This window comes from Podarcis raffonei, chromosome 6 (genome assembly GCF_027172205.1).
Source record: "Podarcis raffonei isolate rPodRaf1 chromosome 6, rPodRaf1.pri, whole genome shotgun sequence".
NCBI classification, from domain to species: Eukaryota; Metazoa; Chordata; class Lepidosauria; order Squamata; family Lacertidae; genus Podarcis; species Podarcis raffonei.
In genome coordinates, this window is record NC_070607.1 from 7,781,315 (window position 1) to 7,806,110 (window position 24,796).

General features: G+C 42.3%; 1 protein-coding gene across 2 annotated transcripts; it reads left to right on the plus strand.

The window, feature by feature from the left end:
- Positions 1-4,836: 4,836 nt before the first annotated feature.
- Positions 4,837-8,530, plus strand: LOC128415297 (zinc finger protein 239-like). Of its 2 annotated transcripts, none has more exons than XM_053391339.1 (2): positions 4,837-5,119; positions 6,856-8,530. In XM_053391339.1, exon 2 carries the CDS (start codon positions 6,934-6,936, stop codon positions 8,068-8,070), a length of 1,137 nt encoding a protein of 378 aa, XP_053247314.1. In that variant the 5' UTR covers positions 4,837-5,119; positions 6,856-6,933; the 3' UTR covers positions 8,071-8,530. The 2 variants fall into 2 exon arrangements, with proteins under 2 accessions (XP_053247314.1, XP_053247312.1); XM_053391337.1 differs by having other exon boundaries at positions 4,837-5,021.
- The last annotated feature ends 16,266 nt before the right edge of the window (positions 8,531-24,796 follow it).

The window sequence follows — 24,796 nt, forward strand, 5'->3', positions numbered from 1 at the left end:
AATCAGCAGAGGTGCTTAAGCCTTTCCCCACCCACAATTTCTGCACTTCACACTGCCCCTGCAGAGTTTCCACCGCATGCTTAACTCAGGGAAGCTGCCTTTGGGCTAAGGCTAGACTCCCCTTCTCTGTTGTTCTCTCCTGAAGCGGCTCTTGATCTTAAAACTGCATCGGGGGTTCAGTTCCAGATACTTGCATGTAACTCATAATTACCCTTCCACCCATGTCAGTTTCAGATTATTGGTTATGTTTCCCCCCCTAATAGGGCTGTTTCCCATACTGTTTGATACCATTGGTCCATGCTTACTCCTGACAGGTCTCTCCAGTGTCTGGCTGTGATGTTTCTGGCTGCTGAGAGTAGGTGGGTTATAAACTCTTTATGATGTGAGTGGGCATTATTTGTGGGAATGTTCAGGGTGGCAGGAGAGGATATTTATTAATATCCTTCCTAACTTGTGCAAGCAAATTTCTTTATGTAGCAGAGTTTACATTCCCCTTTCATACATGCACAGCAGATAGCTTGTTGCAGGCTTGTGTAAGCCTCTCACTGTTATACAATATGTTATATACCTGGTAAGTTCCCATTTATCCCTCTTAAAAGAATTAAGACACTTATTTAAAGTCAATAAAAGAAGTTTACTCACATCAGTTCACAGTTGGATTCCTGAAGGCAGACTTAGTTACAAATATATACATGTGGATCTACCCCATATGGGAAGGATAATCCCAGTGACTGCAGGCTAGCAGTCCTGCAGTTCACACGATGAAAGGAAGATGGAAAAGAGAGAGAGCGGCAGCATGCCTTGTCCTTTTGTTACCTGGACCGGTAAGGTCACACCCACCTCTAGTCACATGCAAGAGGAAGGGTGTTCCAGGCCAGGAGGAACAGGAAGTTTCGATTGGCTGGACCAGGAAGTTTCGACTGGCTGGACCAAACATTCCCTCGCATGTCCACTCTAGGAAAACTAGGAATGTTGTATTTGACTGCTCCCAGTGGATTACATCCCACATTATTGTCTTGGAAGATGTTTAGTAGGTCCAGTTCTGTGGTGACTTCTAATACTTGCTTAGTTACGGGGACAAATAGAAGAAGATGCCTTCACCCCAGTATGGCTCCCCTTTATCACATACACAGCTCAACAAGACAAGAACAAGAATCCACCAGCGGCCTACGAATCAATCTGGCTAACCTGACTCATAAACACCCACCCACCCCACTCACACATGAAAACAATTCTCACTACAGCCAACCAAAGACAACCAACCACACCCTAGGCCACCCCCAACCTCTCTCACCACCAAGGAAATACAACAAGCGAATAGTAAGAGAACCCACATAAGTGACACTGACACAAAACCCCCACACATACATATACCATTCCCCCCTCCCCTCTTTCCCCCTCTTTTCTTCCTAACACTGTATGCAATGCTAATGTCTCGCAACAAATGAAACTGATCTGTAGAAAACACAACTTGAAAAAAGAGAAAACACATGTATTTTTGTAAACTAAGAAATCTTTAATAAAAAATATATACTGTATTTTTTTACAAAAAATTACCCTTCCATCCCCCATCCCCTCCCCTGCCCACTGCTTGCTGAGCATCACTTAATACAAACCATTTAACACCTTAACTCCCTTTTAATTACCTTGCAATAACAGCAGTCAAAAGTGGGCCATTTGCCATCCTTTCCATTTATCCTTCACAGTGAAATGGGAACGCAAATCAATGTTAACAGTGAACGCAGAGCCTTCGGAGTGCTAGTTTTTTTCTGATTAACGTTGCGTGGATTTGTGCATGGGGTAATGGGCTTCGATGGCCGTGGTCATCCGTCCATCCTTGTGCTTTCCACACAAGCTGCTCTCAAAGCAGATTTTAATTACAGCAATTACAGTACAAAGATACAGCACAGCTGCAAAGAGATAATAAAGTATTAATAACTCATACATAGATTCTCTTGGACAAACAGGCCAAACCTTACGCCAAAGAATAAACGGACATAAATCAGACATCAAGAATCACAAGACAGAGAAACCAGTAGGAGAACACTTCAATCTCCCAGGACATTCTATACAAGATCTCAAAGTAGCTGTTTTACTACAAAGGAATTTCAGAAATAGACTGGAAAGGGAAGCTGCTGAATTGCAACTCATTACCAAACTTAAAACCATAGAGAGACCTGGTCTGAACAAAGACATTGGATTCTTAACTCATTATACATGACAAAGCCATTTTTCACCTTCTCACCCCTTGCTTTTTCCTATAAGACCTATTGCAGTCGTTAAGAGTCCTCAACAGGCTCACCACAGCTATCTGCCAATCACCCATTCCCACCACCCTTCTGAGTAATACCCCTCCCCACCTTCTCACTATATAGAAGGATCTGGCAACTTCTGTTTCAGTGTATCTGAAGAAGTGTGCATGCACACGAAAGCTCATACCAAGAACTAACTTAGTTGGTCTTTAAGGTGCTACTGGAAGGAAAAAAATTTTTTGTTTTGACTATGGCAGACCAACACGGCTACCTTTCTGTAAATAGATTCTCTTGATATTAAAGATATTTAAAAATAAAAGTATTCTCCACCTGCAAGGTCCATCATTTACTTGTCCTTATCTTAGAATTTGGGTATTTGCAACATCCTCTGCCTTCACTGCACCAGCTGAAATTGCACCAGTTGAAATACAGTGGTACCTTGATTCTCAAACTTAATCTGTTCCGGAAGTCCGTTCCAAAACCAAAGCGTTCCAAAACCAAGGCGTGCTTTCCCATAGAACGTTATGCAAAATGGATTAATCCATTCCAGACTTTTAAAAACAACCCCTAAAACAGCAATTTAACCTGAATTTTGCTATCTAACGAGACCACTGGTCCATAAAATGAAAGCAATAAACAGTGTACTGCAGTCACACAATCAATCATTCATTCATTCAATCAATCAATCAATCAATCAGTAGCTGAACTGGGTTCCACACAGCCACAAAAACAAAACAAAAAAGCCACTAAAACAAAAATGCAAAATAAATAGCAAAAACAGACAGACCTCAGTGTAACACTCAAAACAGAGCACATTCAGCTTTCGATAAAAGTTCTCAAACCGGAACACTTACTTCCAGGTTTGCAGTGTTTGGGTTCCAAGTTTTTTTGAGTAACAAGGCATTTGAGAACCAAGGTACCACTGTATTATTATTATTATTATTATTATTATTATTATTATTATTATTTTGTTGTTGTTCAGCAAAGGGAGCAAATGCTGGCTGAACATCAATTCACCAAAAGAATTTTGAGCATGATTTTACAGCCAGCTTCTCATTCACCTTAACTCTACTTACTGCAGCTATTTTGTTTTATGGACCACTTTGGCGTCAAATGTTCTTCAAGAAGCACACCGCTTTCTGACGTGCAGTCCCTCTTCTCAGGCTGGTCCAGCAAATGAACAACCAGCAGAACTGCGCGAAAAAACACCGAGAGGTTTTCAAGGCAAAAGTTCAGCTCTTCCGCAACTATCTCCATAGCAACCGAAGAAGGTACAAAAACTCCCTGCAAACATAAGGCTGTGAGTTCAGGCCCTTCCAGACAAACAGGGGAACAATTGGCTCTTGCTGTCTGCACTGAGATTGCTCACCATGCATCTTTCAGACCCTCAACTTTGATGGGTTAATAAGGGCACTTTCCCGGGCTTCAACCACATGGGTCGGAATCCCAAGTGGACTTCAAAGTCCATATTATCATGTTGTCAGCAGACCAGATACCTGCCTGCTCAGAGAGGGTAAGACGAAGGCAGACATTGAGAGCCAAAAGACTACTATTTAGTTCCCAGGGCAAAATGTCACCTCTAATTTGCCTAGCAGTAGAATATACCTAGGAACGTGGGTGGCACTGTGGGTTAAACCACAGTGCAAGTAGATAAATAGGTACCACTCCGGCGGGAAGGTAAACGGCTCTCTCTCCACCGTTGAAGGACGTGTGGATGGCAATTATAAAAAAGGATGCTAAATCCCTGTTGATTTTGAATCTACCTCGGCTCACAATTACATGTGCATGACAGTCACCTTTTCTCTTTTACCAGTCACTGGCCAATCAGCTACAATCACTTGTGGTAAAGGTAAAGGGACCCCTGACCATTAGGTCCAGTCGCGGATGACTCTGGGGATGCAGCGCTCATCTCGCTTTATTGGCCAAGGGAGCCGATGTACAGCTTCCGGGTCATGTGGCCAGCATGACTAAGCCGCTTCTGGCAAACCAGAGCAGCGCACAGAAATGCTGTTTACCTTCCTGCCGGAGCGGTACCCATTTATCTACTTGCACTTTGACATGCTTTCGAACTGCTAGGTTGGCAGGAGCAGGGACCGAGCAATGGGAGCTCACCCTGTCGCGGGATTCGAACCGTCGACCTTCTGATCAGCAAGTCCTAGGCTCTGTGGTTTAACTCACAGCACCACCCGCGTCCCATCACTTGTGGATTCGCTGTTAAAACCCTGCTCATGGAAGACAATCTTACTCGGCTACCAGGGATCGCCAAAGAAGTTCCCATCATAGCGCCAGATGGCACTGCACCGTCGAGCAAAGGAAAGCATCTTGTTCTTGCTGAGCAACAGTAGCAAATTGTTTCCCACAATATTTTTTATTTTATTTTAATACACAGGTCTCGGTAGGTGGCACAGGCGAGAGCGGTCTTTAAAGGGAGGGAGGGAGCAGGAGGAGCCGCTCTCGCCAGGCTGCCCTGGGGGGAAAGGAGGAGCAGGATGTGGGCAGGGCGAGCAACGGGATTGGATCCTGACTTTGTCAATCAAGAAAGGGTTGGGAGAGAAAACGGGGGGGGGGGCGTGTTGTTGTTGCCGAGGCTCTTTTTCTTGCTGGTGGGGGGGTGGAAGGACGCAAACCATCCTTGCAAAACGGGGCAAGGTGTGCCTCGTTGCGCACGGCGCGCTCTTGACTTCTGCATGGAGCGGGGGAAAGAAAGGTTTGAAGCCGGAGAGGAAACCTTTCCCGGGATGAACGGGGAGCCGCCGAGACGAACAGCGGGTAAATAAGAACTTGCAGCGGTCAGTACCGCAGGCTAACACAGCCCCCGCCCGGGCGCCGCTTCTTCCATCCATCACTTTGCGCCAAAGCTGGGTTGGGTGCATGACATATTTATATATTTGTGACTTCCGGCTTGTCAAGTCTTGCGTCTATTTGGAGAGAGGGATTGAAGGGGAGAGGCTCTGCAATGTGTTTTGTTCCCTCCCCCCCAAAAAAATACAACAACTCCCCACCTGTTCCATGTATCTGTTTCGTGCGTAAACATTATTTTAAAATGTAAAGCTAAACAGGAATGCTGCTTCGCAGTGCTTGCTTCCCATTTCAGGAGTTCATTTTTTGCAACTCCTTTCGCTGCTCTCACCTGATAACTGTGGTGAGGGAATAAGGAGTCCTATCTGGGTGCAAAATGCATCTAAAACACCTTTATAGAAATGGTGATTTAATCGTTCCTACTGTGGCCTTTCTTTCTCTCCCTCCCTGCCCCAGTATGGAATAATTAAGACTGTGTACCCCTCTCCCCTGGGACGCGGGTGGTGCTGTGGGTTAAACCACAGAGCCTAGGACTTGCCGATCAGAAGGTCGGCAGTTCAAATCCCCGCGACAGGGTGAGCTCCCGTTGCTCGGTCCCAGCTCCTGCCAACCTAGCAGTTCGAAAGCACGCCAGTGCAAGTAGATAAATAGGTACTGCTCCAGTAAACGGCGTTTCTGTGCGATGCTCTGGTTCGCCAGAAGCCAATAAAGCGAGATGAGCGCCGCAACCCCAGAGTCGGTCACGACTGGACCTAATGGTCAGGGGTCCCTTTACCTTTACCCGTCTCCCCAGTTAACTGGGAGTAAGCCCCGCTGAATACAGATTCTGAGCTGTAAGAGGGCAACACAGATACATCATGAAGCCCTGTGGCCTGATTACCTGTGGGAAGTTGCCTTACACCAGATGAGACTACTCTTCCCGCTAATCCAGTGTTCTGACTGCTACCCAATCCTGTTTTCAAAAAAAACCTAGCGGTGCTTTGCTGCAGCCTGTGCCCTCGCCATTTGGATATAGTGTGCAGGCTTAGTTCCCACAATGGATAGTGAAAAGTAGCTGTCGCCATGGCAGCAGGTAGCCAGTGTGGTACCCATCAGATGTTGCTATACTACAACTCCCAGAAACATTTGGCACCATGTTGGCTACCCCTATAGTGTGCAGGATTTTGGATTGCTTGGAAACAATGTCCATCTTAGGGCCCTCGTACTTATGGGACCGCCTCTCCTGGTCTGCCCTGCAGAGGACCTTAAGGTCCATGAATAATCATAGTTTAGAGGTTCTGGGCCCTAAGGAAGTTAGATTATCCTCCACCAGGGCCAGGGCCTTCTCAGTGATGGCTCCGACCTGGTGGAATGCTCTGTCCCATGAGACCAGGGCCCTGCAGGATTTGACCTCCTTCCGCAGGGCCTGTAAGACAGAACTATTCCGCCTGGCTTTCAGTTTGAACCTGGCCTGATCTTTTGTTCCCCTTCTTTCTCTCCCCCTCCCCTTTTTGTGAAGATTGCCCGCTCTGGGATCCCACAGCTGGTTCTTCCCTGGTCTCCTTGCCGGTCCAAGTGGGACTAATTTAGCCAGCTAGCCCTGGTGATCATCTAATGTTTATTGGATGGATTCCCCCCCTAAATTGATTTTTGATTTTATTGTTATTTACGCTTAATACCATATTTTATGCTGTTTTTTGTAGCATCAATTAAGTGTTTTAAATTTGTTGTTAGCCACCCTGAGCCCGTTTCCTGAACCGGGAAGGGCAGGGTATGAATGAAAATGTATTATTATTTATTATTATTGTTATCTCCCCTTTTGCAGGCTTGGCTGTGATCAGAGCTCAAACAGAGGAGACCTCTGCACTTTGTCGTATGTGAGCTGTCCCTAAAATGTTGAAGGATGGATGTGGAAGGGAGCTGGGAGTCCGACAATGACACTTGTGGCGCAGGGGAAGATCGCTCGGATGACTGTGTTCCTGAGTGGGTGGGTCAGAAAGGTGGCCTCCGGCTAGATGTAGATGAAGACTACTCTCTGCCTCCCAGCCCTGAGGGCAGCCTTGATGGACCTTCAAACCATCAGGATATCCCTATAGACCTGCACTGCGAAGAAGACGAAAGCAATGGTGTATACGGTCAGTGGAGCGATTCAACCACAGCCAGGGGTTTCATCACCTCTAGCACCAACTTTGACCTGCAGTGTGAAGGTGAGGACCCAGAGCCTCGTTCTTCTGCGCACGCCGGAAGCAAGGTTTGTGAGGACATTGTCATCATCAGTTCTTTAGATGGGGAGGAACCAGTGCCAACATCTGGCGATGTTTTACCTTACGGCCACAAGGAATGTGGAGAGGCCTTCCGCCATCTTGGCAGGTTGCAGGAACGCCAGCGGTACCACGGAGATGAGTGTCCATACCAGTGCCCTGTCTGCGGCAAAGGGTTCTTCCGTACGGCCAACCTGAGAACGCACAAGCTCATCCATTCGAGTGACAGGCCGAACAAGTGCCCAGAATGCGACAAAGGGTTCCTTCACAAAGTCGACCTCTGGAGACACCTGCGGAACGTGCATAAGATAGAACATTCGAAGACGCTGAGGGACGGGCCTTTAATCGTAGTGTCTTCGAAGGCTCAGAGCCAAAGCAGCGAGGGTTTGGCCTCTTCCCGGGTAGATCCAGGAGAGCCAGAGAGAGAACAGCCTAAACCGTACGTATGCCCTACTTGTGGCAAAGGTTTCCGTACGTCCAACTTGCTGTCCAAGCACAAGGTGATTCACCAGCAGGATAAACCATACGAGTGCCAAGAGTGCGGGAAAACCTTTGTCCAGCTGCTCCGCTTGAAAAGGCACCAGAAAATTCATACTGGGGAGCGCCCCTTCCGTTGTGAAGAGTGTGGTGGGGCATTCACACGCCTGACTTCGCTGCATCGTCACCAGCGGATCCATACCGGAGAGAAGCCCTACTCCTGCACGTACTGTGCTCAGGACTTCACAGAGTCAGGCTCCTTGAGGAGGCATGAGCGCATTCACCAAATGAAAACTTCATAGGGCCATGGCACATATTGCATTTGTGGATGCGGGATGTGTGTGTGTGTGTGTGCAGCTGTACGCTTAAGAGGTCCCATGTGTACACCTTGAAGCATAAAGTATGAATGTAACAAACATAAGATAATTTTTTAAAAAATAAATAAATTCCTTCCAGTAGCACCTTAGAGACCAACTAAGTTAGTTATTGGTATGCATGCACACGAAAGCTGATACCAATAACCAACTTAGTTGGTCTCTAAGGTGCTACTGGAAGGAATTTTTAAAAAAATTCTTTCAATTTTTTAATTTTCTTTCGACTACGACAGACCAACATGGCTACCTACCTGTAACTGTAACAAATGTGTCTTGTACAGGTGTGCTTGTCAGGGAATCGCCACTGAGTGCAGCTCACTTGGTGGAAAGCCTAGGTTTTCCTCTGTGTAATGTGTGAAACCATAAACTAATTCTTGTAGGCATCAAACCATTTATTTCTTCACCTGTGCAAAATCACTTGGCAACTGCTGTTTGTTCGTGTAGCACAAAATATATGCAACGTCCCTTTTAAATCTCACTTGTCCTTGCAAACAGCCTTGTAAGCTAAGTTCTTCATAACTTCATCTGGGGAAACGTCAGGCTTGACTCAGCTCCAGTCCACGTTTGACTATCCCAAGTAAATCCACTACACAACATGGCAGGTATTTCCCAGCATCCTCTGTGGTGTTGCAAAGGATTCTGGGGAACATCTTTTGGCGTGATTGCTGGGGACTCACGGGCACTTGGAGAGATTTCTTTCCCAGGACTGGCTTGGGTTAGAGCATGGGTCAGCAGACTAAGGCCCGTGGGCTGGATCAGGCCCAATTGCCTTCTGGATCCGGCCCGTGAACAGTCCGGGAATCACCACGTGGATCGCCAGCGCGTGCGTTCTTTCCCTCTCACACGACAGCACCAGCGGCGCCTCCTCCCTCCCTCCTCCTGGCTTCTCCCAACCCTGCCTAGAGGAGGAAGGGGGCTGGGCTTTGTTGGTGCCAGCAGCAGCAGCGCTCGAGCGGCCTCCATTTTAAGCAGCCCCTCTCCAATGCCCTTTTGTGCACCCCTCATCGTCCCGCCGCCACCAGCCCCTGCCGCTCGCAGGACACAGGTAAGCAGCTACCGGGGCTGGTGGTGCTCTTGCATCATTTCCGCCCCAAAATATAGTCCGGCCCCCCACACGATCTGAGGGACAGTGGACCGACACCCTGCTGAAAAAGTTTACTGACCCCTGGGTTAGAGTCTGACTCAGCTAAGTAACTGAAAAAGGTGTGAACTCAGTCAACAAAATATGTGACAAAGCACATAGGTACACAGATATTTAATATGACATAAAAGATAGCTTTCCCTCAAACTTCCTGGCATTACATAATCCAGTAGAGTGGTACCTCGGGTTAAGTACTTAATTCGTTCCGGAGGTCCGTTCTTAACCTCATTCTACTCATGTAAAAACTTTTTTTTAAAAAAAACCCTAAGCCGCGTGGTCACAATTTCACCAAAAATCTGACGTCTCGCCCTCGACGACTGAACTTGCGGAAAAACAATTTCATCAAAAATTTGACATTCTCCAATTCACTTAAAAATGGTGTCCAGCTATTGCAAATGCTCCCCTGGAAGGTTTTCCGGTGGAAACAAAAGGGTTTTTAACAGCGGGAAAAGAATTAGCCCTCGACGACTGAACGTGTGGAAAAACATTTTTTTGAAAAAATCCCTAAGCCGCGCGGTCACAATTTCAGCAAAAATCTGACGTTCTGCAATTCACTTAAAAATGGTGCCCAGCTGTTCCAAATGCTCCCCAGAGAGGTTTTTCAGTGAAAACTGACGGCTTTTTATCACAGGACAAGAAATCTGCCCTCCACAATTTAACCTGCAGGAAAACTTTGTTTTGAAAAAATCCCTAAGCCGCACGGTCACAATTTCAGCAAAAAACTGACGTTCTGCAATTCACTCAAAAGAGGTGCCCAGCTGTTGCAAATGCTCCCCTGAAAGGTTTTTCGTTGGAAACAGAAGGTGTTTTATCATTGGAAAAAGAATTAACGCTCGACAACTGAACTTGTGGGAAAACTTTTTTTTGAAAAAATCCCTAAGCCGTGCGGTCACAATTTCAGCAAAAATCTGAAGTTCTGCAATTCAGTGAAAAATGGTGCCCAGCTGTTACAAATGCTCCCCTGAAAGGTTTTTCGATGGAAACAGAAGGTTTAACAGCGGGAAAAGAATTAGCCCTCGACGACTGAACGTGTGGAAAAACATTTTTTTGAAAAAAATCCCTAAGCCGCGCGGTCACAATTTCAGCAAAAATCTGACGTTCTGCAATTCACTTAAAAATGGTGCCCAGCTGTTCCAAATGCTCCCCAGAGAGGTTTTTCGGTGAAAACTGATGGCTTTTTATCACAGGACAAGAAATCTGCCCTCCACAATTTAACCTGCGGGAAAACTTTGTTTTGAAAAAATCCCTAAGCCGCGCGGTCACAATTTCAGAAAAATCTGACATTCTGCAATTCACTCAAAAATGGTGCCCAGCTGTTGCAAATGTTGCCCTGAAAGGTTTTTCATTGGAAACAGAAAGCTTTTTATCATCGGAAAAAGAATTTGCCCTCAACAACTGAACTTGTGGAAAAACTTTTTTTGGAAAAAATCCCTAAGCTGCACAATCACAATTTCAGCAAAAATCTGACGTTCTGCAATTCACTCAAAAGAGGTGCCAAGCTATTGCAAATGCTCCCCTGAAAGGTTTTTCGGTGGAAACAGAAGGGTCTTTATCATCGGAAAAAGAATAAACCCTCGACGACTGAACGTGTGGAAAAACTTTTTTTTTAAAAAATCCCTAAGCCGCGCGGTCACAATTTCAGCAAAAATCTGACGTTCTGCAATTCACTCAAAAGTGGTGCCCAGCTATAGCAAATGCTCCCCTGAAATGTTTCTCGGTGGAAACAGAAGGTTTTTTAACACAGGACCAGAAATATGCCCTCCATAATTTAACCTGCGGAAAACCAGTTTTTTTGAAATAATCCCTAAGCCGCGCGGTCACACTTTCAGCAAAAATCTGCCGTTCTGCAATTCACTAAAAAATGGTGCCCAGCTGTTGCAAATGTTCCCCTGAAATGTTTCTCGGTGGAAACAGAAGGCTTTTTATCATCGGAAAATGAATTAGCCCTCGACAACTGAACTTGTGGAAAAACTTTTTTTGGAAAAAATCCCTAAGCCGCGCGGTCACAAATTCAGCAAAAATCTGACGTTCTGCAATTCCTCAAAAGTGGTGCCCAGCTGTTGCAAATGCTCCCCTGAAATGTTTTTCGGTGGATACAGAAGGCTTTTTATCACAGGACCAGAAATATGCCCTCCATAATTTAACCTGCGGAAAACCAGTTTTTTTGAAATAATCCCTAAGCCGCGCGGTCACACTTTCAGCAAAAATCTGCCGTTCTGCAATTCACAAAAAATGGTGCCCAGCTGTTGCAAATGTTCCCCTGAAATGTTTTTCGGTGGAAACAGAAGGCTTTTTATCATCGGAAAATGAATTAGCCCTCGACAACTGAACTTGTGGAAAAACTTTTTTTTGAAAAAATCCCTAAGCCGCGCGGTCACAAATTCAGCAAAAATCTGACGTTCTGCAATTCCTCAAAAGTGGTGCCCAGCTGTTGCAAATGCTCCCCTGAAATGTTTTTCGGTGGATACAGAAGGCTTTTTATCACAGGACCAGAAATATGCCCTCCAGAATTTAACCTGCGGAAAAACGTTTTTTTAAAAAAAAATCCCTAAGCCGCGCGGTCACAATTTTAGCAAAAATTGACGTTCTGCAATTCACTCAAAAATGTTGCCCAGGTGTTGCAAATGCTCCCCTGAAAGGTTTTACGGTGGTAACAGAAGGCTTTTTATCATCGGACAAAGAATTAGCCCTCGACGACTGAACTTGTGGAAAAACTTTTTTTAAAAAAATCCCTAAGCCGCGCGGTCACAATTTTAGCAAAAATCTGACAATTTTAGCAAAAATCTGGCGTGAAAAATGGTACCCAGATGTGACCGCGCGGTCACAATTTCACACAAAAGTGGTGCTCAGCTATTGCAAATGCTCCCCTGAAAGGTTTTCTGGTGTAAACAGAAGGCTTTTTATCATCGGACAAAGAATTAGCCCTCGACGACAGAACTTGCGGAAAAACTTTTTTTTGAACAAATCCCTAAGCCGCGCGGTCACAATTAAAGCAAAAATCTGACGTTCTGCAATTCACTCAAAAGTGATGCCCAGCTTTTGCAAATGCTCCCCTGAAAGATTTTTTGGTGGAAACAGAAGGGTTTTTATCATGGGAAAAAGGAATAAACCCTTGACGACTGAACTTGTGGAAAAACTTTTTTTTGAAAAAATCCCTAAGCCGCGCGGTCACAATTTCAGCAAAAATCTGACGTTCTGCAATTCACTCAAAAGTGGTGCCCAGCTATAGCAAATGCTCCCCTGAAATGTTTTTCGGTGGAAAAAGAAGGTTTTTTAACACAGGACCAGAAATATGCCCTCCATAATTTAACCTGCGGAAAACGAGTTTTTTTGAAATAATCCGTAAGCCGCGCGGTCACACTTTCAGCAAAAATCTGCCGTTCTGCAATTCACTCAAAAGTGGTGCCCAGCTATAGCAAATGCTCCCCTGAAATGTTTTCAAGTGGAAACATAAGGTTTTTTAACACAGGACCAGAAATATGCCATCCATAATTTAACCTGCGGAAAACCTGTTTTTTTAAAATAATCCCTAAGCCGCACGGTCACAATTTCAGCAAAAATCTGCCGTTCTGCAATTCCCTCAAATGTGGTGCCCAGCTGTTGCAAATGCTCCCCTGAAATGTTTTTTGGTGGAAACAGAAGGTTTTTTAACACAGGACCAGAAATATGCCCTCCATAATTTAAGGTGCGGAAAACCAGTTTTTTTGAAATAATCCCTAAGCCGCGCGGTCACAATTTCAGCAAAAATCTGCCGTTCTGCAATTCACTCCAAAAACGTGCCAAACGGTTGCAAATGCCCCCCTGAGAGGTTTGGCTGTCAAAACAGAAGGCTTTTTATTGCAGGAAAAGAAATCAGCCCTCGACAACTTCACCGGCAGAAGAAGATTTCATCAAAAATCTGACTTTCGGGAATTCACTCAAAAATGGGGCCAAACGGTTGCAAATGCTCCCCTGAGAGTTTTGGCAGTGGAAACAGAAGGGTTTTCATCATAGGACAAGAAATCAGACCTCGACAACTTAACCGGCAGAAAAAGATTTTTTTCAAAAAAACGCAAAGCCCCGGGGTGACAATTTCATTAAAAATCTAACTTTCGGCAATTCACTCAAAAATGGTGCCAAACGGTTGCAAATGCTCCCCTGAGAATTTTGGCAGTGGAAACAGAAGGGTTTTCATCATAGGACAAGAAATCAGACCTCGAAGACTTAACCGGCAGAAAAAGATTTTTTTGAAAAAATCCCTTAGCCCCGGGGTCACAAATTTATAAAAAATCTGACTTCCGGCAATTCACTCAACAATGGTGCCAAACGGTTCAAAATGATCCCCTGAAAGGTTTGGCGCTCGAAACAGAAGGGTTTTCATCAGAAGAAATCAGACCTCGACAACTTAACCGGCAGAAAAAGATTTTTTTGAAAAAATCGCAAAGCCTCGGGGTCACAATTTCATAAAAAAATCTGACTTTCGGCAATTCACTCAAAAATGGTGCCAAACGGTTGCAAATGCTCCCCTGAAAGGTTTGGCGCTCGAAACAGAAGGCTTTTTATCAGAGCAAAAGAAATCAGACCTCGACAACTTAACCGGCAGAAAAAGATTTTTTTGAAAAAATCGCTAAGCCCCGGGGTCACAATTTCATTAAAAATCTTACTTTCGGCAATTCACTCAAAAATGGTGCCAAACGGTTGCAAATGCTCCCCGGAAAGGTTTGGCGGTTGAAACAGAAGGCTTTTTATCACAGGACAAGAAATCAGCCCTCAACAACTTAACTGGCAGAAAAAGATTTTTTTGAAATATCGCAAAGCAACTAGGAGTAAACTAGGTGTAAACTAGGTGTAAACTAGGAGTAAACCAGGAGTAAACTAGGAGTAAACTAGGTGTAAACCAGGAGTAAACTAGGAGTAAACCAGGAGTAAACTAGGAGTAAACTAGGAGTAAAGTTGGTGTAAACTAGGTGTAAACTAGGTGTAAACTAGGAGTAAAGTTGGTGTAAACTAGCCAATCACATGCAGCCCATTGTGTAAATAATGTATATAAAGCAGATACCTTGAGGGAACATCCATTCCTCCTCACCACTATGAGCTGAATAAAGAGCATGAAATCCACTCTCGACTCAGAGTATATTTCATTCTCAAACCCTCCAACACTTCTCTGATGAAAAAAGGGATGTCCTATTCAATAATAAATAAATAATAATAATAGTTTTATTATTTATACCCCACCCATCTGACTGGGTCGTGCCAGCCACGATCAGCAGCTTGCAGGATAAAATAATATACAATAAAACATGAAACTTTTTTTAACTATATGCCTACTATATGGAAGTTAACAACTGGACAACAGAAATGGATTGTACACACTCTAATGGTTGCTGAGAGGCTGATATTGATAAACTGGAAGAGCAAAGAGATGATCTCCTTTAATCGGTGGATTGATAATATGGTAACACTTGCAACCTGTGAACGGACTGCTTACAAACATAGACTGCTTGGATAAATACGACAGTATTTCGAATGAATTTATACAAAATGTAGTTGACTAATTTATATTAGGGCGCGGTCACAATTTCAGCAAAAATCTGATGTTCTGCAATTCACTCACAAATGGTTCCAAACTCTTGCAAATGCTCGCCTGAGAGGTTTTTCAGTCAAAACAGAAGGTTTTTTATCACAGGACAAGAAATCAGCCCCCCACAACTTAATCGGGAAAATTTTTTTTAAAAAAAAAATCGCTAAGCCCCGGGGTCACAATTTCATAAAAAATCTGACTTTCGGCAATGTGGAGAGAATCAGAACTCACAGGGTTAAGAAGTTCTGAGTGACGTCTCACATTCTGAGGCGTGGTTTAGTATACTGAGGGGAGTGTTTTACTGTGTCTCTCTCAGTGTGTGTTTTTGGCTTCGTTGCGAGAGAGGAGCAAGGATGTGTGCTTTGTCACCAGGAGTGTTATGATATTTGTTTTGCTACGAGAATAAAGACTTAAAGTAAGATAAAGGAGACACCGTGCGTTAAGCCTGATTTATTACGCACACACGGCAACTGTGCTTCTGTTCCGGCTGTGTTTACACTCTGCTGAAATCGGAGGAGCCCCGGGAGAAGAGAGTCGCGCAGAGGAAGCGTGTGGACCCCCGGGGGGGCGGTAAAGCTACGAATAAATCACTGCATAGGCAATTCACTCAAAAAAAGTGCCAAACGGTTGCAAATGCCCCCCTGAGAGGTTTGGCTGTCAAAACAGAAGGCTTTTTAACACAGGAAAAGAAATCAACCCTCAACAACTTAACCGGCAGAAAAAGATTTTTTTGAAAAAATCCTAAGCCCCGGGGTCACAAATGCATAAAAAATCTGACTTTCGGCAATTCACTCAAAAATGGTGCCAAACGGTTCCAAATGATCCCCGGAAAGGTTTGGCGGTTGAAACAGAAGGCTTTTTATCACAGGAAAAGAAATCAACCCTCAACAACTTAACCGGCAGAAAAAGATTTTTTTGAAAAAATCCTAAGCCCCGGGGTCACAAATGCATAAAAAATCTGACTTTCGGCAATTCACTCAAAAATGGTGCCAAACGGTTCCAAATGATCCCCGGAAAGGTTTGGCGGTTGAAACAGAAGGCTTTTTATCACAGGAAAAGAAATCAGCCCTCAACAACAGAACCGGCAGAAAAAGATTTTTTTGAAAAAATCCTAAGCCCCGGGGTCACAAATGCATAAAAAATCTGACTTTCGGCAATTCACTCAAAAATGGTGCCAGACGGTTGCAAATGATCCTCTGAAGGGTTTGGGAATGGAGATAGAAGAAATCAGCCCTCGAAAAATTAACCGGCAGAAAAAGATTTTTTTGAAAAAATCCTAAGGCCCGGGGTCACAATTTCATAAAAAATCTGACTTTCGGCAATTCACTCAAAAATGGTGCCAAACGGTTCAAAATGATCCCCTGAAAGGTTTGGCGGTTGAAACAGAAGGCTTTTTATCACAGGAAAAGAAATCAACCCTCAACAACTTAACCGGCAGAAAAAGATTTTTTTGAAAAAATCCTAAGCCCCGGTGTCACAATTTCATAAAAAATCTGACTTTTGGCAATTCACTCAAAAATGGTGCCAGACGGTTGCAAATGATCCTCTGAAAGTTTTGGGAATGGAAATAGAAGAAATCAGCCCTCGACAACATAACCGGCAGAAAAAGATTTTTTTGAAAAAATCCTAAGCCCCGGGGTCACAATTTCATTAAAAATCTGTCTTTTGGCAATTCACTCAAAAATTGTGCCAAAAGGTTCCAAATTCTCCCCTGAAAGGCTTGGCGGTCGAAAAAGATGGCTTTTTATCACAGGACACAAAATCAGCCCTCGACAACTTAACCAGCAGAAAAAGTTTTTTTTGAAAAAATCCTAAACCCCGGGGTCACAATTTCATAAAAAATCTGACTTTCGGCAATTCACTCAAAAATAGTGCCAAACGGTTCCAGATGCTGCCCTGAAAGGTTTAGCGGTTGAAACAGAAGGCTTTTTATCACAGGAAAAGAAATCAGCCCTTACCAACTTAACAGGCAGAAAAAGATTTTTTTGAAAAAATCCTAAGCCCCGGGGTCACAATTTCATAAAAAGTCTGATTTTCGGCAATTCACTCAAAAATGGTGCCAAACGGTTCCAAATGATATCCGGAAAGGTTTGGCGGTTGAAACAGAAGGCTTTTTATCACAGGAAAAGAAATCAGCCCTGAACAACAGAACCGGCAGAAAAAGATTTTTTTGAAAAAATCCTAAGCCCCGGGGTCACAAATGCATAAAAAATCTGACTTTTGGCAATTCACTCAAAAATGGTGCCAGACGGTTGCAAATGATCCTCTGAAGGGTTTGGGAATGGAGATAGAAGAAATCAGCCCTCGAAAAATTAACCGGCAGAAAAAGATTTTTTTGAAAAAATCCTAAGCCCCGGGGTCACAATTTCATAAAAAATCTGACTTTTGGCAATTCACTCAAAAATGGTGCCAGACGGTTGCAAATGATCCTCTGAAAGTTTTGGGAATGGAAATAGAAGAAATCAGCCCTCGACAACATAACCGGCAGAAAAAGATTTTTTTGAAAAAATCATAAGCCCCGGGGTCACAATTTCATAAAAAATCTGTCTTTTGGCAATTCACTCAAAAATTGTGCCAAAAGGTTCCAAATTCTCCCCTGAAAGGCTTGGCGGTCGAAAAAGATGGCTTTTTATCACAGGACACAAAATCAGCCTTCGACAACTTAACCAGCAGAAAAAGTTTTTTTTGAAAAAATCCTAAACCCCGGGGTCACAATTTCATAAAAAATCTGACTTTCGGCAATTCATTCAAAAATAGTGCCAAACGGTTCCAAATGCTGCCCTGAAAGGTTTAGCGGTTGAAACAGAAGGCTTTTTATCACAGGAAAAGAAATCAGCCCTTACCAACTTAACAGGCAGAAAAAGATTTTTTTGAAAAAATCCTAAGCCCCGGGGTCACAATTTCATAAAAAGTCTGACTTTCGGCAATTCACTCAAATATGGTGCCAGACGGTTGCAAATGATCCTCTGAAAGTTTTGGGAATGGAAATAGAAGAAATAAGCCCTCGACAACTTAACCGGCAGAAAAAGATTTTTATGAAAAAATCTCTAAGCCCCGGGGTCACAATTTCATAAAAAATCTGACTTTCGGCAATTCACTCAAAAATGGTGCCAAACGGTTCCAAATGCTGCCCTGAAAGGTTTGGCGGTTGAAACAGAAGGCTTTTTATCACAGGAAAGGAAATCAGCCCTCACCAACTTAACCGGCAGAAAAAGAGTTTTTTGAAAAAATCCTAAGCCCCGGGGTCACAATTTCATAAAAAATCTGACTTTTGGCAATTCACTCAAAAATTGTGCCAGACGGTTGCAAATGATCCTCTGAAAGGTTTGGGAATGGAAATAGAAGAAATCAGCCCTTGACAACTTAAGCGGCAGAAAAAGATTTTTTTGAAAAAATCACTAAGCCCTGGGGTCACAATTTCATAAAAAATCTGACTTTTGGCAATTCACTCAAAAATTGTGCCAAACGTTCCAAATTCTCCCCTGAAAGGTTTGGCGGTCGATACAGATGGCTTTTTATCACAGGACACGAAATCAGCCCTCGACAACTTAGCCGGCAGAAAAAGATTTTTTTGAAAAAATCCCTAAGCCCCGGGGTCACAATTTCATAAAAAGTCTGACTTTCGGCAATTCATTCAAAAATGGTGCCAAACGGTTCCAAATGATCCCCGGAAAGGTTTGGCGGTTGAAACAGAAGGCTTTTTATCACAGGACAAGAAATCAGCCCTCAACAACTTAACCGGCAGAAAAAGATTTTTTTGAAAAAATCCTAAGCCCTGGGGTTACAAATTCATAAAAAATCTGACTTTCGGCAATTCACTCAAAAATGGTGCCAGACGGTTGCAAATGATCCTTTGAAAGTTTTGGGAATGGAAATAGAAGAAATCAGCCCTCGACAACGTAACCGGCAGAAAAAGATTTTTTTGAAAAAATCACTAAGCCCTGGGGTCACAATTTCATAAAAAATCTGACTTTTGGCAATTCACTCAAAAATTGTGCCAAAACGTTCCAAATTCTCCCCTGAAAGGTTTGGCGGTTGAAACAGAAGGCTTTTTATCACAGGAAAAAAAATCAGCCCTCACCAACTTAACAGGCAGAAAAACATTTTTTTGAAAAAATCCTAAGCCCCGGTGTCACAATTTCATAAAAATCTAATTTTCGGCAATTCACTCAAAAATGGTGCCAAACGGTTCCAAATGCTTCCCTTAAAGGTTTGGCGGTTGAAACAGAAGGCTTTTTATCACAGGACAAGAAATCAGCCCTCAACAACTTAACTGGCAGAAAAAGATTTTTTTGAAAAAATCCTAAGCCCCGGGGTTACAAATTCATAAAAAATCTGACTTTCGGCAATTCACTCAAAAATGGTGCCAGACGGTTGGAAATGATCCTCTGAAAGGTTTGGGAATGGAAATAGAAGAAATCAGCCCTCGACAACTTAACCGGCAGAAAAAGATTTTTTTGAAAAAATCCTAAGCCCCGGGGTCACAATTTCATAAAAAATCTGACTTTTGGCAATTCACTCAAAAATTGTGCCAAAAGGTTCCAAATTCTCCCCTGAAAGGTTTGGCGGTTGAAACAGAAGGATTTTTATCACAGGAAAAGAAATCAGCCCTCAACAACTTAACCGGCAGAAAAAGATTTTTTTGAAAAAATCCTAAACCCCGGGGTTACAAATTCATAAAAAATCTGACTTTCGGCAATTCACTCAAAAATGGTGCCAGACGGTTGCAAATGATCCTCTGAAAGGTTTGGGAATGGAAATAGAAGAAATCAGCCCTCGACAACTTAACCGGCAGAAAAAGATTTTTTTGAAAAATCCCTAAGCCCCGGGGTCACAATTTCATAAAAAACCTGACTTTTGGCAATTCACTCAAAAATTGTGCCAAACGGTTCCAAATGATCCCCTGAAAGGTTTGGCGGTTGAAACAGAAGTCTTTTTATCACAGGAAAAGAAATCAGCCCTCGACAACTTAACCGGCCGAAAAAGATTTTTTTTGAAAAAATCCTAAGCCCCGGTGTCACAATTTCATTAAAAATCTGACTTTCGGCAATTCATTCAAAAATGGTGCCAGACGAGGTCGGAGCCAAACAATATAAATTGAAAGCTTTTGCAGATGATCTGGTTTTAACTCTACAGGAGCCGGAATCTAGTATGAAAAGAGCTTTGGAATTGATTAAAGAATTTGGTCATGTGGCGGGATTTAGATTAAACAAGGTAAAAACTAAAGTATTAGAGAAGAATTTAACTCCAATGGAAAAGGATAGGTTTCAGAATGAAACAGGTTTAACGGTGGTTAAGAAAGTGAAATACCTAGGGATTAATATGACCGCGAAAAATTTGAACTTATTTAAAGAGAACTATGAGAAATGTTGGTCAGAAGTTAAAAAAGACTTAGAAATTTGGTCTAATTTGAAGCTTTCCTTGTTGGGTCGAATTGCAGCTATAAAAATGAATGTACTGCCAAAAATGTTATTTTTGTTTCAATCTTTGCAAATTCTGGACAAGATGGATTGTTTCAAGAAGTGGCAGAGAGATATCTCTAGATTTGTCTGGCAGGGCAAGAAACCTAGAATAAAGTTTAAAATTCTAACTGATGTAAAAGAAAGAGGTGGATTTGCCCTGCCAGACCTTAAATTGTACTATGAATCAGCAGCATTCTGCTGGTTAAAAGACTGGCTGCTTCTTGAGAACACGGACATTTTGGATTTAGAAGGTTTCAATAATGTTTTTGGGTGGCATGCATAATTGTGGTACGACAAGGTTAAAGCGCATAAGGCATTTAAAAACCATATTGTTAGGAAATCTCTGTTCAATGTCTGGATAAGATATAAAGATTTGCTGGAAAGCAAAACCCCAAGGTGGTTGTCACCTATGGAAGCTAAGGCTCAGAAAAAGCTCAATATGGAGGCCAAATGGCCAAAATATTGGGAAATTTTGGAACAAGAAGGTGACAGATTGAAACTGCAGAGTTTTGAAAAACTAAAAGACAAAGTGCGAGATTGGCTTCATTATTATCAAATAAGAGAGGCCTATAATATGGACAGAAAAATTGGCTTCCAGGTGGAGAAATCAAAATTGGAAACAGAACTGTTAGAACCAAAAACTAAGATTTTTGTCAAAGATGTATAACTTGCTGTTGAAATGGAACACGCAGGATGAAACGGTCAAATCAGCAATGATTAAATGGGCGCAGGATTTAGGTCATAACATTATGTTTGCTGACTGGGGGCAGTTGTGGACCACCGGTATGAAGTTTACGGCATGTATTGCCTTAAAGGAGAATATTATGAAAATGATTTACAGGTGGTACATGACCCCAGTCAAGCTTGCAAAAATTTATCACCTGCCTGACAACAAGTGTTGGAAATGTAAAGAAGCTGAGGGAACATTCTTTCACCTTTGGTGGACATGCCCAAGGGTCAAGGCTTACTGGGAAATGATATATAATGAACTCAAGAAGGTATTTAAAAGTACCTTTCCTAAGAAACCAGAGGCCTTTCTTTTGGGCATAGTTGGCCAATGGGTGCCAAAGAAAGAGAGAACATTTTTTATGTACGCAACAACAGCAGCAAGAATACTCCTTGCCAAGTATTGGAAGACACAAGATCTACCCACCGTGGAGGAATGGCAGACGCAAATGATCGACTACATGGAGATGGCTGAAATGACTGGCAGAATCCGTGACCAGGGAGAAGATTTGATCGAACAGGACTGGAAAAAGTTTAAGGACTATTTACAGAAATATTGTAAAATCTTGGAGTGTTAATATGTTGTGGGAAGTGAAGGAAACAGGGTTTGTGTGACTTGGTTAAAGGTGAATTAAAAGAAGAATGTTAAAAAGGACAAGGGGTTATGAACAGAACATTATTATGTCATAGTACACAAGATGAGATATGGATTAAAATAATGGAAAATCGGGACATAATATTTAGAAGAATGTAAAATTAAGTATGGTCCAATAAGGTTTTGAATTTGCTGAATTGGATTAGAATAAGGAGGAACACAAAAAAGGGGGATGTGAGGAGGTCAAGACAGAGGGGTATGGAACTATATAACTTTAAGAAAAAGGGTTTTTCATTTTTCTTGTTTTTCTTTCTATCTTTCTTTTTTTCTGTTATATATTTTTGTTTTTCTGTTGTATTTGTTTCTTTTTTAAATGTGAACTTTATGTATGGAAAGGATACATTTTGAAATGATGAATGTTTTGTGTTGTAAAATCTTAATAAATATTTATTAAAAAAAAAAATGGTGCCAGACGGTTCAAAATGATCCTCTGAAAGGTTTGGGAATGGAAATAGAAGAAATCAGCCCTCGACAACTTAACTGGCAGAAAAAGATTTTTTTGAAAAAATCCTAAGCCCCGGGGTCACAATTTCATAAAAAATCTGACTTTCGGCAATTCACTCAAAAATGGTGCCAGACGGTTGCAAATGATCCTCTGAAAGGTTTGGGAATGGAAATAGAAGAAATCAGCCATCGACAACTTAACCGGCAGAAAAAGATTTTTTTGAAAAAATCCTAAACCCCGGGGTCACAATTTCATAAAAAATCTGACTTTCGGCAATTCACTCAAAAATGGTGTAAAACGGTTCCAAATGCTGCCCTGAAAGGTTTGGCGGTTGAAACAGAAGGCATTTTATCACAGGAAAAGAAATCAGCCCTCACCAACTTAACAGGCAGAAAAAGATTTTTTTGAAAAAATCCTAAGCCCCGGGGTCAAAATTTCATAAAAAATCTGACTTTCGGCAATTCACTCAAAAATGGTGCCAGACGGTTGCAAATGATCCTCTGAAAGGTTTGGGAATGGAAATAGAAGAAATCAGCCCTCGACAACTTAACCGGCAGAAAAAGATTTTTTTGAAAAAATCCCTAAGCCCCGGGGTCACAATTTCATAAAATATCTGACTTTCGGCAATTCACTCAAAAATGGTGCCAGACGGTTGCAAATGATCCTCTAAAAGGATTGGGAATGGAAATAGAAGAAATCAGCCCTCGACAACTTAACCTGCAGAAAAAGATTTTTTTAAAAAAAAAATCCCTAAGCCCCGGGGTCACAAATTCATAAAAAATCTGACTTCCGGCAATTCACTCAAAAATCGTGCCAGACGGTTCCAAATGATCCTCTGAAAGGTTTCGCGGTTGAAACAGAAGGCTTTTTATCACAGGAAAAGTAATCTGCCCTCAACAACTTAACTGGCAGAAAAAGATTTTTTTGAAAAAATCCTAAGCCCCGGGGTCACAATTTCAGAAAAAAATTGACTTTTGGCAATTCACTCAAAAATTGTGCCAAACGGTTCCAAATGATCCCCTGAAAGGTTTGGCGGTTGAAACAGAAGTCTTTTTATCACAGGAAAAGAAATCAGCCCTCGACAACTTAACCGGCCGAAAAAGATTTTTTTTGAAAAAATCCTAAGCCCCGGTGTCACAATTTCATTAAAAATCTGACTTTCGGCAATTCATTCAAAAATGGTGCCAGACGAGGTCGGAGCCAAACAATATAAATTGAAAGCTTTTGCAGATGATCTGGTTTTAACTCTACAGGAGCCGGAATCTAGTATGAAAAGAGCTTTGGAATTGATTAAAGAATTTGGTCATGTGGCGGGATTTAGATTAAACAAGGTAAAAACTAAAGTATTAGAGAAGAATTTAACTCCAATGGAAAAGGATAGGTTTCAGAATGAAACAGGTTTAACGGTGGTTAAGAAAGTGAAATACCTAGGGATTAATATGACCGCGAAAAATTTGAACTTATTTAAAGAGAACTATGAGAAATGTTGGTCAGAAGTTAAAAAAGACTTAGAAATTTGGTCTAATTTGAAGCTTTCCTTGTTGGGTCGAATTGCAGCTATAAAAATGAATGTACTGCCAAAAATGTTATTTTTGTTTCAATCTTTGCAAATTCTGGACAAGATGGATTGTTTCAAGAAGTGGCAGAGAGATATCTCTAGATTTGTCTGGCAGGGCAAGAAACCTAGAATAAAGTTTAAAATTCTAACTGATGTAAAAGAAAGAGGTGGATTTGCCCTGCCAGACCTTAAATTGTACTATGAATCAGCAGCATTCTGCTGGTTAAAAGACTGGCTGCTTCTTGAGAACACGGACATTTTGGATTTAGAAGGTTTCAATAATGTTTTTGGGTGGCATGCATAATTGTGGTACGACAAGGTTAAAGCGCATAAGGCATTTAAAAACCATATTGTTAGGAAATCTCTGTTCAATGTCTGGATAAGATATAAAGATTTGCTGGAAAGCAAAACCCCAAGGTGGTTGTCACCTATGGAAGCTAAGGCTCAGAAAAAGCTCAATATGGAGGCCAAATGGCCAAAATATTGGGAAATTTTGGAACAAGAAGGTGACAGATTGAAACTGCAGAGTTTTGAAAAACTAAAAGACAAAGTGCGAGATTGGCTTCATTATTATCAAATAAGAGAGGCCTATAATATGGACAGAAAAATTGGCTTCCAGGTGGAGAAATCAAAATTGGAAACAGAACTGTTAGAACCAAAAACTAAGATTTTGTCAAAGATGTATAACTTGCTGTTGAAATGGAACACGCAGGATGAAACGGTCAAATCAGCAATGATTAAATGGGCGCAGGATTTAGGTCATAACATTATGTTTGCTGACTGGGGGCAGTTGTGGACCACCGGTATGAAGTTTACGGCATGTATTGCCTTAAAGGAGAATATTATGAAAATGATTTACAGGTGGTACATGACCCCAGTCAAGCTTGCAAAAATTTATCACCTGCCTGACAACAAGTGTTGGAAATGTAAAGAAGCTGAGGGAACATTCTTTCACCTTTGGTGGACATGCCCAAGGGTCAAGGCTTACTGGGAAATGATATATAATGAACTCAAGAAGGTATTTAAAAGTACCTTTCCTAAGAAACCAGAGGCCTTTCTTTTGGGCATAGTTGGCCAATGGGTGCCAAAGAAAGAGAGAACATTTTT

What these genes read in the sequence shown, in the direction of transcription:
- LOC128415297 (XM_053391339.1), top strand. Translation starts at nt 6,934, where the DNA reads ATGGATGTGGAAGGGAGCTGGGAGTCCGACAATGACACTTGTGGCGCA.